The 17,002-nt window shown below is 34.7% G+C and overlaps 1 protein-coding gene across 4 annotated transcripts in view; it reads left to right on the top strand.

Annotated features, from left to right (window-relative positions):
• Nucleotides 1-8,407: 8,407 nt before the first annotated feature.
• LOC135202379 (UNC93-like protein MFSD11) overlaps nucleotides 8,408-17,002 on the top strand; it is a 99,826-nt gene continuing 91,231 nt past the window's right edge. Inside the window, exons 1-2 of one of the 4 annotated variants that reach the window (XM_064231744.1) lie at nucleotides 8,824-8,957; nucleotides 10,833-11,167. In XM_064231744.1, coding sequence (XP_064087814.1) covers nucleotides 10,931-11,167 — 237 coding nt within the window. In that variant the 5' untranslated portion in view covers nucleotides 8,824-8,957; nucleotides 10,833-10,930. Of the gene's footprint in view, nucleotides 8,564-8,823; nucleotides 9,026-10,832; nucleotides 11,168-17,002 lie in introns of those variants that run through there. The other 3 variants (XM_064231745.1, XM_064231743.1, XM_064231746.1) reach the window with 3 other exon arrangements.

Genomic DNA, 17,002 nt, shown 5'->3' with positions numbered 1-17,002 from the left:
AATACAAAGTGTAAAAAGTCCGTGTATAATTTTGAAGACTTTACAGAAAGCTTTAGAACCCTTCCCTGGGTTCATCTTCAGTCCAAAAAAATCATTTTTTTGGACTGAAGATGAACCCAGGGAAGGGTTCCAAAGCCTTTTCTGTAAAGTCTTCAAAATTATACACGGACTTTTTACACTTTGTATTATTGTGGACCCTTTAGAAAATTATTATTATTATTATTATTATTATTATTATTATTATTATTATTATTATTATTATTATTATTATTATTATTATTATTATTATTATTATTATTATTATTATTTTGGTAGAAGACCCTCTTTTAGGCAAATGCTGTTAAAAAGGATGGCAGAATTAAGCGAGTTGATTTTATATATTGTTTTTACTATTTTCCTTACAATTCGCTTCTCAGGCTCAGCGATGTTTCCGAGTAACTGGCCAATATTCATATTGGGAATTTTCAAAAATTGTAAATGCTGAAGGAATCTTTTATTAGAACAGGATATCAGGTCCAGGTGATACCCAGCTATACCAGCACCAATACCAGCCCTTAAACCAAAGACGACATCGCTGAGCCTGAGAAGCGAATTGTAAGGAAAATAGAAAAATACAATATATAAAATCAACTCGCTTAATTCTGCCATCCTTTTTAACAGTATTATTATTATTATTATTATTATTATTATTATTATTATTATTATTATTATAATCAGTGGTGCATCACTAGGGGTAGTTACTGTTGCTTCACCTCGCATAACAGATTGTGCGAAAGGACCTATCAGGAGATTTGTGCATTCCTCAACTAAAAAAGGAAAGGGAAAAGTAAACACCCTTTCAATCAACTGAGCTTTGTACCAAGCAGGGTATGAAAAGGAAAGTGTTCTTGCTGTGGTCACCCCTAAGATAAACGCGCCCTACTCTTTTCCTTGTTATCCTTCATCCAGATGAACGCGCCTTCTCTTTTCCCTGTTATCCTTCCTCCAGATGAACGCGCCTTCCTCTTTTCGCTGTTATCCTTCTTTATGTTGGGTTCATTTTCAACGTTTTGTGGAATCATTACGTACTCAGAGAGAGAGAGAGAGAGAGAGAGAGAGAGAGAGAGAGAGAGAGAGAGAGTCTTAAAATTTTTTCAACGGATAGAGAAAGGAATTCATAATGTACCCACAGAGAACGAGAGATTCCTGGTCTACGCAGAAAGAGAGAGAGAGAGAGAGAGAGAGAGAGAGAGAGAGAGAGAGAGAGAATTTTGACCTACTCAGATGACCTGTCCTGCACTAAGTTACCCTTTCCCTTTGATCTTTGCTAATCTAGTTCTTGATTTTTTGAAGTTTTCAAGAGTTCTTGTCAGCACTTAACCATGCCAATTGCATGAAGAATGATCTCAGGTGGCAGCACATATCTTCTATATCAAATTGCTCTTATTATCCTTATCTTTCTTATCTCAAGTAATGTGTATGTCAGTGTTTACTAAAGGGCGCTGAACCGACACTATTTAACAGGAGGCAGTGTTATCTTGGCATGGTATTTTTTCAATAGGTGCGATTACGCTATTTGAAACTATGAAAATTTCTAAGTACAAATATTTTAAGAGAAATAGGCTTAGTGTATTACAGCGTATTTAGTTATTTCAGAATCGAATAAATGATCAGTTACCCAGTAATCTTTAGGGGATTTATAAACAGAAGCTGGTTATTTTCATTGTGCTTAAAATATCGATGGAATTACTTTGAACAAGATTCGTATAACTTATTTCTTTTAACGTGTTAAGCCAGTGATTATCTAGATCGTTTATGGGTTTGTTAAACTGATATCAATAGTTTATATAACAAATAAAAACAGGCTTCAAGTGTAACGTTAAAGGCGAAATGGGTTGAAGATAAAATTTATATTCATTTGAAAAAAACCACACCATCTATTAGTCCAAATCAGGAAATATATTTTCCTACTTTTCGTGAAGAAAGATTCGGTTTCTTCGCTTAGCATCTTAAAATATTTTTAGAATTCAAATGGTATTAAATTTTTTTTATTTCTATCTTCTTTCAAATGGCAAAATAAATGTAATTCTTTTTTTTAGTATGAAAGAATATATCCTCTTCTTGATTTTTTAAGATAATAGTGAATATTATTTCTGATTTTATTGAATAAAATACGTTCGTATATTTCCTTCCAATGACAGAATACATTTCTCTTGATTTTTCTAGTAAAAGAGCACACTTTCTCATTATTTCAAATTATAAAGTGTATTTTTACCTTGAAATTACACGATATATTTTCCTTTTACTGACAAATGACTGAATGCATTTCTCAAATGACAGAAAACATTTTTCTTTTACTATCTCAAATAACAGATCGCATTTTCCTTTTACTATTTTAATGACAGAATACATTTTCCTTTTATTATTATATCAAATAACAAGATACATTTTCAGATTTGTGATTTCAAATGACATAATACATTTTCCTTTTACTATTTCAAATAACAGTATATATTTTCATTTTACTTTTTCATATTATGGGATACATTTTCTTTCTACTATTTTAGATACTGAATCCATTTTCCTTTTTACTATTTCAAATAATAGAAGATTTGTTTTATTACCTCAAATAGCAGAATAATTTTCCTTTTACTATTCAAAATGAAGTGATAAATCTTCTTTTTGCTATTTTAAATGACAGATTAACTTTACGTTTTACTATTTGAAATGACAGAATATATTTTCAATGTACTATTTCAAATGATGACAGAAACCATTTTCCTTTTGCTATTTCCAATGACTGAATGCATTTGACTTTTACCGTTTCAAATGGTAGTGCATTTTCCCTTTGCTGTTTCAAATGAATGCACTTTCCTTTACTATGTGAAATGACAGAATACATTTTCCTTTTACTGTTTCAAATGACAATACCTTTTCCCTTTGCTATTTCAAAAGAACAGACACATTTTCTTTCTACTATTTCAAATGGCAGAATACATTATTCTTCATTACCCTATAGACTCCAAGCCCTTCAATTTGTTCTATAAATCTGCTTCTTACTATAACGTTTACCGGAGAAAGAGGATATCCTGTTTAGTGAAGAGACACGAGTTCAGTTGTCCTCAGATATCACGTGCTTGGCGATGAAGTTTGATAAGTTGTACAGAAGCACAGACTGAACTTAGATATAGTGGTGCCATCCATTATCTCATTGGCAGAAATAGGTCACTGTCGGCTGATCGATGCACACATAAACACTCATGCATGTGATTGTGTACACACACACATACACTCGCACATACACACACACGTGTGTGTTTATGTTTCTATAAATTCATTAGGACGATCTCAGTGCCATGTGGTGGTCATGGTATCTGTTTTTCCTCTTACAAACTCAGCCAATGTTTTCCTTCCATTTGTCATTTATTCATTTGTTTTTCTACCTCTTCTCATTTAACAGGTGGATTCTCATCTTATAATTTGCAGATCAATCAAAGTTACTGATTTTTCTGATTTATTATTCATTATTCTCAGAAAACTAGGCAAAATCAGGATTCATGACAAAGTATCCTGGTTCACTTGAAGTGTACACTTATATTATAATAATTATATATATATATATATAATATTATATTATAATATTATATATATACTAGATATATGTATATATATATATATATACATATATATATATATATATATATACATATATATATATATATATAATATATATATATATATATATATATATATTGTAATGGAAACGAAACACATGGGAATGTGTTTCACAGAAATAATTTCTGATTCACATCGGGACTAAACCCCTTTCTTTCAAGTGAGAATCAAGGGCATTAGTGATTCCTCCACACAAGTCATTAAAGAAGTTGTAACCTAAGCACTGCATACCTAAACGTTTTCCTGGGCAGAGTGAAGGGTGTTAACAATTCCTCCGCACAAGTCAAAAAGGAGTTGGAACTGCTTGGGAAAGACCACAGGCAGTCCCCGGGTTATGACGGGGGTTCCGTTCTTGAGACGCGTTGTAACCCGAAAATCATCGTAAGCCTGAACATCATCAAAAATCCTAAGAAAACCTTAGTTTTGATGCTTTGGAAGTATTCAAAACTATGTAAACTGCATTCTTATTGCATTTTTCATCCCAAAAACATTCAAATGTTGATTATTTTGCATTTTTGGTGTCATATTTCTTGTGCCAGATGAGCGTTGGAGGCGTCGTAACCCTGGAACATGTGTCGTAACCCTGGAAATAATTTCTGACGAATATAATTGAAAAGCGCCTTAACCTTGGAACGTTGTAAGCCGATCCCGTCGTAACCCGGGGACTGCCTGTACTTAGGTTCCAGCTTTTTTTATGACTTGTGCTGGGAAACTGGTAACACCTTGGACTCCAACTTGAAAGAGAAATTCCTAATGCCTTGGTCTCTCACTTGAAAGACCCGGGTCCAGTCCCGATGTGAGACAGAAATTTATATTATGTATATATGTTACAGGGAATATGTGAACTCCAGGGATTTCACAAAATCCCTAGGTCATATGTGAAATAACCAATTTGCTTAGGATCATTTGATCCCCGAGGGCTAGTACTAAACACGGTGAAACAGTGATTCAACTACACTGTTTTGACTCCCTAGGGGATAGTACTAAACACAGCGAAATACATTTGACACCACAGGGGCTTGTACTAAACATGGCGAAACAGTATAGATGAATCCCTGTTTCACCGTGTTTAGTACTAGCCCTCGGGGTTCAAATGTTCCTAAGCATATTGGTCATTTCACATATTCCATAGGGATTTCGTGAAATCCCGGATTTCACATATTCCCTGTAACATATATGCACATACATTTAATATGTATATACTATATGTACATAAAAATGTATGTATAACTGAATCATATATATACATACATGTTATACATACATACATACATACACATCATACATACATACATACAGGGCAATTTTAGTTAACGACCAATAAATCTAACTAATAATAAAATTAGATTTCATACCTCTTGATTTATTGCCTTATGTAAATGGCGGGCTCCCTATCAGCGACTTTCATACCTAGAAAAAAGATTAGGTATGAGAGCGCTCGTGCGCGCACGCACGGGGGTCCAGGCGCATTCCTTTGAAAGTGAATACCGTATCACAATCTCCCTCTTAACCTTCACCTTTGCAAAGTTTGACTGATAATGGATGTTTCACATGGAGACGTTTAAGTGCAGGTGCTGTAATGAGACATCATACCTACCTTTGTCTCAAATACTTTCTCTGATAGTAATTTGAAGACTAATGAGAGAGTGACGAAGAAGAGAGAGAGAAGCGAGAGATGATATTTTGGACCATGTGACATTTTATTGCCAATTCACATACATTGTTTTTATCATTTGAGAGAGAGAGAGAGAGAGAGAGAGAGAGAGAGTCTTGGTTAAAAAGTAACTTATTTTTCTTTTACATAAATACCTTTCTAATAAAGATAAGAGAGAGAGAGAGAGAGAGAGAGAGAGAGAGAGAGAAAATGTTTTTCTTGTACGCAAATACCATCCTAATAAAAATGTGTGTGTGTGTGAGAGAGAGAGAGAGAGAGAGAGAGAGAGAGAGAGTCCCTTGGGTAAAAAGAAATTTTTTGTTCTTGTATGCGAATACCATCCTATAGAATTGAGGAGAGAGAGGGGGGGGGGGGGGGTAATTCGACAATTGAAATGATCGGCTCCTGTAAAGTTGGAGAAAAGAATGACGACAGAAGAAATAAACAAAGATTATTTCTCGGGAAATTTACGGGAGAGATACAGTAAAACTCTCCTACAGTCATGTGGTATAATCGCTATTTGTGGTTGCCAGATGCTGAAAAAAAATAATATCTTAAAATCTAAAAGTGTTGCAAAACCGCATAACTTTCTACTCAGCTAAGAGCACTAGATACCTGAATCATTAAGTGCATTTTACCAAGGATGCAAAATACTCTGACAAAAGCAATTTTACCTTCCTAAGGGTACCACGAGAGAGAGAGAGAGAGAGAGAGAGACTGGAAATGGTAAAAAGTGATAGACCAACGTAACTAATTTATCACTCTTCACATCGAGTGTGCAATCTACTAACAGGTAATAGTATAATTTCCCGAGGAGAGAGAGAGAGAGAGAGAGAGAGAGAGAGAGAGAGAGAGAGAGAGAGAGTGGTGGGGGCATCATTTCCAGCACTTGAATGCTGCGTCAGAGTAAACTGTCCCGAATTCCAGAACAAGTTTTGTGCTCAGGGCTTTCACGAGTGTCATCTACGTCTTATGAGACTCAAAAGCTTTACGCGGCGGCTGTTTCCTCGTTCTTAAAAATGCATCTAAGACCCGCAAGGTAAGTCCTCTTTCCTTTTTTCTTTACACCTCGTGAAAATGATCACATTTCCTACGGAGTTTTAATTTACCAAACGACAGTTCACACCCACCCTGACTGACAGAGTTGAGAGGGAAACCCAGACCGGTTGCAGAGTGCAACTTTATCAAGGGATCGGAGAGTGTAAGTACCGGATCTAACCCTCCCTAGCTCTTGATGAGTTTCAAGTGACCTTTTACCAGCGAATATTCATTATAGGATCCGATGCCAAGAGTAGCCAGTCTCTTCTCTCACGTAGGGGAGTTTTGACTGAAAGCGAACCTTTCAAACAAGATCACACCAAAAAACGCCATCGGGTGGGTTTTCATTTTCTAGAAAATTAGGAGTTTCTTGATTAGAGGAAGCAAACATTTGGTTCAACCTCTAGAACTGAAAGTTCGGTAACATTATGCTTCTTTTTTTATCGTCCTAAAATGGGAGTATTTGAAAATGGTATTTCGGGGAAGAGGGTTGTAACTCAAATCTTACAATTAAAATATAATGTGGGATATAAATGAGAAAAATCAGCGAAGAACAACTGTATCAACTGACCAATAATATAATATTATATCTTATACTTGCAGCCTCAAAGCTGGGGACATTCGAAACCGTCGTACCTTGCTAGTGCTGATGAGCTACCATAGTAGTACCATCAAATCAGCTTTATAAAAGTAAGCTATATTTTACAAGCGAGATAACTACTTTGCAGGAATAACAAAAAGGAAAAAAGTTTCTTCTTGAATACATCTGTAACCACACCTTCAGAACCATCATGCCTCCAAAATGACTTCAGGTCAGCTTGAGAGCAAAAGGGACCCTGTGACGGAATCTGCAGAAGAGTCGCTGAAGGTGAATGTTTACCAAGGTCTTTAAACCTGGGCGCATTTAAAACTCGATCTATACAAACGTCACGTGATGAGCGCATGACTGCTCTATTATGGCAGAAAAAAGTGGATTATCAACGTAATATTAAGATAATGAGAAGCCCCTTTTTACAATGACGGAATAAATAGCAACTGGTAGCATTTTTTTTCACCACAAAGTAGATATCACAGGAAAGTTTTTCCACCAATACGTACGTACCTTATTGTTAGAGTATGGACGAGAGAGAGAGAGAGAGAGAGAGAGAGAGAGAGAGAGAGAGAGAGAGAGAGAGAGAGAGAGAGAGAGAGAGAGAGAGTCTCTAAGTGAACGTAAGTCGTACTTAGAGTGATGCACTTATTTGAGATAGTTACCCATATATTATGTTCATAGTTCATTTTAATGGTTTAATTAAATCTTCAGAAACTTTTTTTTTTACTTTGGTGATTTCCCCGCTTGTATTTTACAAGTTACTTGGACCCTGTGCTTTCTCTCGCAGTCTGTTACTTTTTCTTTTTAATTTCTTTGTTTTGTACATCTTCGTCCATTTTTCGTTTTTGTTTTATGAAAACATTTTTGGGCGACATTTCACAATTTTATTGTTTTAAGGACGATGATTGGGTAACTTTCGATGGTTTACTTAAGCTTGCTTCAGAAGCTCTGAAGCGAAAGTGCCAGTCACTACCTGGTTCTTTTTTTCTTTAAGTATATTGACATTTGTTTGTCTTTTATGGCTCGTGTTTACTCCACATGAGAGAGAGAGAGAGAGAGAGAGAGAGAGAGAGAGAGAGAGAGAGAGAGAGAGAGAGAGAGAGAGAGAGAGAGAGAGAGAGCACTGTCATGAAAATATATCTGGTCCCAAAGAATTTAATTCAGTGTCCATTGCTCTTATCGTAACAATGATCAGTTTATCGTTATCTGCGCATGTTTGTTCTGTGAAGGCTAACAGCATCTTTGCACTGACTTAATGAAAGGTTTTCAACTAGCCTTAATTTGATTTAATCTCAAGCTTTCCTTTTGCAGTTTTTGCTGCCAAACTCTGATATTCACAAGCCCGTTGCAATGTAAACTTAACAGAACGGAAATGTTTGATTAATGCAATAGTTTAAATGAGAGCCAGTGATGTCAAATATGGCACCAATGCTTTTATGGGTCAGTCACTAGAGCTGGTAGCCTTTTACGAGGCACAGAGTTTAGTTCCATGTCTTGTGTCTTTCTCTTCACATCTCTCCCTCCTATCACGGTTAAACATGGATCGACGATTTATGTGCGTGCTATTACTTGGATTAGCTTATATGTTTTCCTTCATGGCATTTCAGACGATGAGTGTTATTGAGGTAAGTCCTTGATGAGTATATTTATTGCCAACACTGTATCAAGCATATTTAAATTTAGCGCCATAGTGTCATTCATACATAAATGAATTTGTAATTTTACGAATATCTTTGTATTTCTACGTAATATGGTTAGCGATATTTTAATTTATCACAAAATTTTATTTATTAATGATGGCTATGAGGAGAATTCGACATATAGTTTACTATAACAAATTGTTGGAAAATAACTTTTTTAACGAATTTTAAAGTTTGTTTTGGTTGGTTACCTCAATAACAATTAGATACGGAACCCACGGACCTGATCTGTCAAACTGAGTGACATTTTTAATATGAACTAGTGATGAGATTAAATCAGAAACACCTGGCTTGTCTTAGTGATCAAAATAACTTACTGGTAGTTATACGAGAGTACTCATGAAGTGACGTAAAACCTTGGTTAGGCAAGGCCCAGTCTACATTAGAGTGAGTTAGATCATATGACGTGACTTACCCTAGTAGGTAGCTACTACTACCTAGGCCCTACTATTTTTCTACATTTGAATTTTTTTTAGACTTTGATCAGTGCCGGTCATTAATGGTGGGCAGACATAACCAGATAATATCAATGTTTTGGGTTACAGTTGCATGAATACTACTAATTTCAAGCGAACCTCGTACCTACTACTACCTAGGTAGCCTATGTAGCCTATACTCTTGTTTTTTTTCATCTGTCCATCCGCCTGTGGTGTTTATGTATGGTAACACTGCGTCCCGGGCTTTAAATAGTTACGCTATGTGTAAGTTTTAGGTAAATAGTAAAAGGATATCTGGATGTACATTTGCAACTGAAAAGTGTTCCAATAATTTACTGTATGCGAATTACTAGCTACACCGTTAATATTCGAAATAGGATATTATTATAATCGTTGAATGTAAGCTGAATGTAACTATCTAAAGCCCGGGACGCAGTGTTACCATACAAAAACACCACAGGCGGATGGACAGATGGAAAAAAACAGAGTATAGGTAGTAGCCTGGTAGGCTAGTGTACCTAGGTAGTACCTAATTTACGATAGGTAGGTCAGGCTGCGGCGATACGGCTTGACGGTACTCTAGGTACTATATCTTTTATCACTATTACCCCATTGATTATTGTGAGACTTCCTTGTAAACTATTAAGGCCACATATGCATTCTGTAGCTTTTCTAACCTATTTTTATTACAAGGTACCTAACTACCTAAACTAATAATGTAAGGTTAGGCTAGGATGACGAAAAACACAGTACCTATGCTTTTAATAATCATAGCATAAAGTTATGTTAGGTGAATGGCTTGTTGTCCATATGACAGTACTTCTATTTTGTGTGGCATATCATAGCAGATATTTTAATTGTATTTAAATCTTACCTAGTTAGTCAGTCAGTAATAGGCTAAGCAAGGAAAGTTAAAAATTTATGTCAACCATAGTTCCCAACATTCTAGCTCATAGAATATTCCTGTATCATGTAGCCTATGTTGCTTATGATTAGGTTAAATATGCAGAAATGTATCCTGTAGAAAAAAAAGTCAACTTTGTTAATTTGATCTGCCAATAAATCAGTTACCGTAGGTACTTTATAATTTAGAATGAAAACAATTTGTTTGCTTTGTTTATTATTATTATTAGATTATGTTCAGTAAAGGCTGAGAGCTAGTGGGATAATTTGTAAGGTTAGTTTTTTGTGATGTATGATAATTTTTTCCCGAAAGATAATTAAAATGTGGTTCAATTGAGACACTTTCCACTTTTATTTTTAGTATGTTGCAATATGAAACAATGCTTGATTTGATTCCACATACACTTAGCATATGACATAAAACAAAGCTTCATTTGATTCTGCGCATACTTAGCCGGCACAGAAACTCATTGCTGTGCTAAGGAAGGTTATGGTTTTGCCACAGTTATGTTTGTTAGCTGGGTTTTGCAAGACAGATTTTTCACTCATAGATAGCAGGTAATGTTCTCTGACTTTTGAAAATTCAGCTTTGGGTGACAATCATAAATACTATTTTATGTACATTTTTGCATCGAATGTTAGGTTATATGGTAAAATGATATTTTTTGTGAGATTTCATTTTACTGTACTTCTTATTTTATTGAATAGTATTTCATAGGTAGAAGCCTTTGTGTTATTGGACATAGAGTACAGTGATAAATTTTCAAAGCTATTAACAGTGATTGAAGTGGGTTGAAATTATACTAATCTGTAAGAGTGTATACTAGTGTCTTTTATGAAATGCTTTTATACAGCAGATAAAGTTAGAACTTTAATGTATAGTCACAAAGAGGAATTTCTGCAATGAAGTGCTACGTAGTGCTGGGGGTGAATATTAGTGAACAGTAGCAGGATGGTTTTTCGGAAAAGAAAGAGTTGGAGTGACAATCTTGACAGAATGGGGGATACGGAACCTCTCATTGATGAAGAATCAGAAGTATTTGAAAGTGAGGCATCAGAGCCTTTGGATCCAGAAAGAGATGTAGAATCTGAAAGAGTACAGACCCCTAAGAGCTTTGCTGCCATAATAGCTCTGGGTCTAGGTTTTATGGCCATCTTTACAGCATTCAATACAAACAGTATGATAATGGTAAGTTCAAGTTTATACATTAATGATTTTTGTTTATTCAGTATTTTAATTTTTTGTATCAGAGGTACTCATCTGTTTATTGTGTCACCCGTACTACAGAAGGAATTAAAAGGTTTGTTTTTACTCTTGATTGAGCATGTAACATCTACTAGTCTGTAATTTCATCAAGAAAGAACCCTTCAGAAAGGGACATCATTTCATCAAAGCTAAGTAATATTTTTATTTATGAGTTTTTGTTCTAATTTCCTCAGTGGATGCATGTCTTGAGGTAAGGATGTGACAAACTCAATAATAATAATGGTAATAACAATTAAAATAATTAGATAGGCTACTGAGGCACTTTTCTAGACTCCTCTCATGATGGCCTTAATGATATATTCTTAAATGTGAAAACTGATGGAATAAGGAAGGTAGACAACATGTAGCTTTGGAAAAAATGGTGCTGGAAGAGTGCAAGTGACTGCAGAAGTGCTTAAAACAGGCTGCAGAAGGCATATTGTATTCATCACCATTTCATGGTGTGCTAAAATGAGGGCTCATTAAAATTGACTAATTCAGATGAAGATCAAATATTTTTTGATATGCAAGTTAAAAATCTGGGTATTTTAAATGATAAGGACTCTTCTGAAATGCTTATCGGTAAAATTTGTGATTGGTGGTAGGTTTTAGGAGGGTATGAAGAATTGAGTTTAACAGATGTGGGCCAATATGGTGAAGAGTAAATTTGATTTGAAGCTTCATGTATTCTCCCATTAATACATTAATCAAGAACACATTTCGAGTGGAAATTCATTTATCTGCTAGTTTAGCTACATTACACAATCAGTTTTAGATTTTCTTCTCATCAAAGTTGAGGATTTTTTAATGAAATTGAATTTTATATTCAGTTAATTGGGAGTGGATGATTGGGGAGGAAAAGGTTTTAGTAGTACTAATGCTATGTACATATATTATGTTACATGCTCTGTAGGTCTAAATAAAAAAAAATTTTTTTTTTTGGGGTAGTTCTCTAATGAAATACATACCTGTATGTTCTTTTGGCATGTGTATGGCAATTGTTATTATTTGTGATGCTTTTGTATTACTGTATAGCACTGTAAGTTTTTCTTTTAAAGTTGTGAATTTTTGTGATCACATACTGTGTGGAAGTTTTTTGATAGTCATCAAAAATACATCTACGATTTTATGTATAGGACAATACATACATGTTTTCTCTTTTCTTCTGGACAGGTAGTATTTATTCCCAGGTTAATCAATAACTGCATTCTTACTTTTCTAGTTGGTTTGAATTCTTTTAATATTTTGTGATCTCTCATTAATGTGCTTAGGCAAAGTTGAATCAGGCCAAGGGAAATAGTAATTATGCTGTTATTTCCCTAGTTATCTTTCTGCATTATTTTCATGCTTTTTTCTGTCTTTAACAGAGTTGAACAGAGAGCCTGTGTTTCCAGTTGATACCTATTTTCCTTATTTTCTTGTCCCTGTTCTGTTCTGCTTGACTTAAATGAAACCGAATTGAGTTTCAATCATATGGGTGTAGCTTGGAGTTTTCTATGTAATAGCTCCTAAACTACCATGGAACATTTCATTCTTTGCCTTTTTCTAAAATGCTGACCTAGGCCCCAACTCAAATTAATAAATAAATAAATAAAAAGTCTTGTTATGGGCTGTTTGCCTTCTCTGTTTCATTTTTCACATGAACAGTACACTGAAGTTATTTTGTTTCCACTAAATGTTGTCTTTTGAAGAAACTTTTGTTTTCTGCTTTTTTCAGTTATTTTCCATAAAAGAACATATCCCTGACTGAGTAAGTGATCTGGGTTCTGTAGTTGTTGTTGCGTAAGCATGCATAAAGATGGGGTAAATGTTGAAGGTCGTAACTTTCTTTAAGCAGCAGACTGCAGCATAAAATATGGAATTCATTATTTTGTATGATATTGAATGGAATCTTTTACCAAGCAGTCATGGGAAGGAAACCTGTGCATATTAAATTAGCTCTAATAATCGAATTCATATGATTACTGTGGGGAAGCTAATGTAGGTCATGGTAGTTCTTATTTATGTCCTGGATCCAAATTCAGGTATTCAATGTTAGAGGATTGCCAGTGCTATAATTTCAGCATCCAGTATATATTATTGTATGAGTTATCATGAATGAATTATGTAAAAATTTGGAGCAAGTAGTCAGTCTTAAAGCTCAAGAGGTCTTACCCATAAAGATGAATTTGGAATCTTGGATCCTTCGCTCCATATCTTCACTTTATACTGTTGTAGCACAGTGTGGTGAAATCCCAACATTTTTTTATATTTTACAAATAAAATTCATTGTAGATTACTGTCAATATTAACATACCTACTGGGTACTTTTACTGTTTGCCTCTCTCTCTCTCTCTCTCTCTCTCTCTCTCTCTCTCTCTCTCTCTCTCTCTCTCTCTCTCTCTCTCTGTGTATGTACACAGTAAATATAATGTATGTATATGATCTTTCCTCTCATACTACATTGTCTCCTAGCAAATGGAGGTCGAGAATTGTATCACTCAGTCACAGGTGTGTATTTAGTACGTGTATACATGAACTGTAAATAGATATCTTATGTGGTGTTTGATTTTGTATTTTACCATTAAATGTTAATACAAAGCATATTAGAGGGTTTATTGTGAATAAATGAAATGATTTTGAGAAATTTTCATGAAAAAGCCACTATGGTTAATGGGAGAATTTGGTAGAAAATAGAGATTGGGAATTTTTTGTGTGAAAGAAAGTTCAGACGAAGATGCAATGCACTACTACCACCCTAGTACAATTCAACTTGTATTTTGATATTTTACTTACATTTTTATTCATTCATTAATTTGTTAATGTATCTGTTTTTTTATAACTGATCTCCTCTTTCTTTATTTCCCATGTTCTTTGGAAGATTGACTCTCAAGTCGTCAGCCCGTGTGAGCTTGTTCCATAAGAATAGGGTTCATCTTCTGAATAATAATAATAATAATAATAATAATATATAATAATAATAATAATATACTAATAATAATAATAAGAATAGTAGTATAGTAGTAGTAGTAGTAGTTTCAGTTAGTAGTAGTAGTAGTAGTGAGTAGTAGTAGTAGTGTTGTAGTTGTTGTTGTGGTTGTTGTTGTTGTTGTTGTTGTTGTTTGTATAGAATAGAAATCAAAGAAAAATGAGCTGGCGAATTTTCATGTTAAACGTAAAATAGCCTGTGAGTTGAGAGACGGCTTTTGATAAAAAAAAAAAAAAAAAAAAAAAAAGGAGGGTGCGTAAGAGTAGTCTGTTACCCTTTCTTGTTTATGGAATAAATGAAACCGAGTCATGTACCTGCAGCTTTTTTCTTTTTTTAATTCTCCAAGAGCTGTGACTGTGCATAGATAGCTGACAGTGGAAGGCGTTCTATGTTCCCGGATGTACTCCCTTTTTTTTTTTCTGGTGCAACTGATCAGCTCTGTAAGGTTAGGTATGCGTCTGTTTACATTCACTTTTGGAAGCAATCTCTCTCTCTCTCTCTCTCTCTCTCTCTCTCTCTCTCTCTCTCTCTCCGTACAGTGTTGTTTCTGATTTAATTCGACAATATTCTTCTAGCATAATATGAAGGGATGTGCATTGATTAGCTATCTCTCTCTCTCTCTCTCTCTCTCTCTCTCTCTCTCTCTCTCTCTCTCTCTCGATGGAGTTTTCTCAGGCCCAGACATTATATTTCTGTAGTAAACAAAGGAGGCTTTTGTGCCAAGTGCACTTTCTTATTTATTCATGGGAATAAATGGCCACAGCTGTCATCTGTCTGCGGACTCGGAGGAAGAACAAAGATCCATTTGTTACTTTGTTATTAAGTTTCTAATCCATGTTTTTGTTTTATTTTTCTGGAAAAGGAAACGGTTGAGATGGCTTTGTGTCTGTCCGCACTTTTTCTGTCCGCCCTCAGATCTTAAAATCTACTGAGGCTAGAGGGCTGCAAATTGTTATGTTAGTCGTCCACCCTCCAGTCATCAAACGTACCAAATTGCTGCTTTCTAGCCTCAGTATTTCTTTACTCTATTTAAGGTTAAAGATAGCCATGATCGTGTGTCTGGCAATGCTATAGGACAGGCTACCTCTGGGCTTTGGCTGTTTCATGGGCCGATGCTAATTTAGCATTACACGCTGTACAGAAAACTCGATTGACCCCAAGAAACTTCGGCGCATTTTTCATTTGTTTTGTTAGTGTTCTTGAGCATTACTTGTCTATAGGTATTGAGACCCTTGCTCGCGACTATTTAAAAATGCCGTTACTTCTCGTGGAACACCAAAATGAACCTTTTAAAAATATTCTTGTATTTTTAATTCTAACACATGTAACACATTCTTGTTGTGTTTCATAATCACCTACAGTTATATTCATTGGGTTCATTGTTTTTTATGTCTTCGTAATAGTTGTATTGACGAGGCAGATTTTTATGTCATCTATTGAATTTCGAAGTATTTTTGCATTGTTTTGAAGAGTTTGCATATATACATTTAGTCAAGTATATTATCTGTTTTTTTTTTATCACTGTAGTCAGAACGGAAGGATATTTGTATGCTTGTAAATTTCTACCCGTAATTTGAAAGTTAAAATTTAGAGAAATATAATTTTTATCACTATTAAAATCAGTTGTGTTTTTGAGGATGGTCGTGATATGTATATATATATATATATATATATATATATATCATATATATATATATATATATATTATCTATATATATATATATATATTATAAATCATACATTATCCATCTCTCTCTTCTCTCTCTCTCTCTCTCTCTCTCCTCTCTCTCTCTCTCTCTATTCTCTCTCTCTCTCTCTCTATATATATATATATATATATATATATATATATATATATATATATTATATATATATATATATTATATATGCGTGTGTGTGGGTGTTTTAGTGGGTGTGTGCGCGTGGGCGAGCGCGCATTTGATTTGCTGATTGATGGTGCAGTATTTCTAATGGCCTTTTTTATTTTTTTTTATTGCCGATTAATGCTAATTTCAGTTGTGAAGAAGCGTTTCCCACCCAGACTTCCGGGACATATGTAGAACGGAATTTTTTTCCCTGTATTCAAGCCTTTCTGACATTCACTTCTGTTCCTTCTGTTTTCCTTTGTCTTCTTGAGTTAAGCGCAGAGAAAGAGAGAGAGAGAGAGAGAGAGAGACGAGAGAGGAGAGAGAGAGAGAGTATGAGAGAATGTAGTATTATACCCAAGAACTCCGCCTCGAAAATATAGTCTCATAAGGTAAATGTGTAATTGTATTGCAATTGGCATGTCAGTAATTTTGGAATCGCAATGACTTGAGCTTGTTAAGTCATTTATTCTTTTTACATTAGTTGTCAATCAACCTTTTGTAAATGGATGACTGAAATTAGGGTAGATATGCCCTAATTTCAGTCATCCATTTACAAAAGGTGGATTGACAACTAATGGGAAAAGAATAAATGTCTTAACAAGCTCAAGTCATTGCGATTCCAAAATTACTGACATGCCAATTGCAATAGAATTTCACATTTACCTTATGAGACTATATATTCGAGGCTGGAGTTCTTAGGTATAATACTAAAAATCTCTCTCTCTCTCTCTCTCTCTCTCTCTCTCTCTCTCTCTCTCTCTCTCTCTCTCTCTCTCTCCTTAAAGATACAAGATAGAGGATGAATTTGTCTGGAGTATTTCAAAGTTATAGATTCAGTCGGGAAATAATTTTTCAGTATCTTATTTTAATGAGATATTTTAAAATCCACAGCACGTAACTCATTTTCAGTCACGCTCCGAAGGATCATATACCTAAAAAACT

This window comes from Macrobrachium nipponense, chromosome 30 (assembly GCF_015104395.2).
Source record: "Macrobrachium nipponense isolate FS-2020 chromosome 30, ASM1510439v2, whole genome shotgun sequence".
Taxonomy (NCBI): domain Eukaryota; kingdom Metazoa; phylum Arthropoda; class Malacostraca; order Decapoda; family Palaemonidae; genus Macrobrachium; species Macrobrachium nipponense.
Note: the sequence above shows the minus strand (reverse complement) of the source record. Positions and strands in the feature narration are given on the sequence as shown.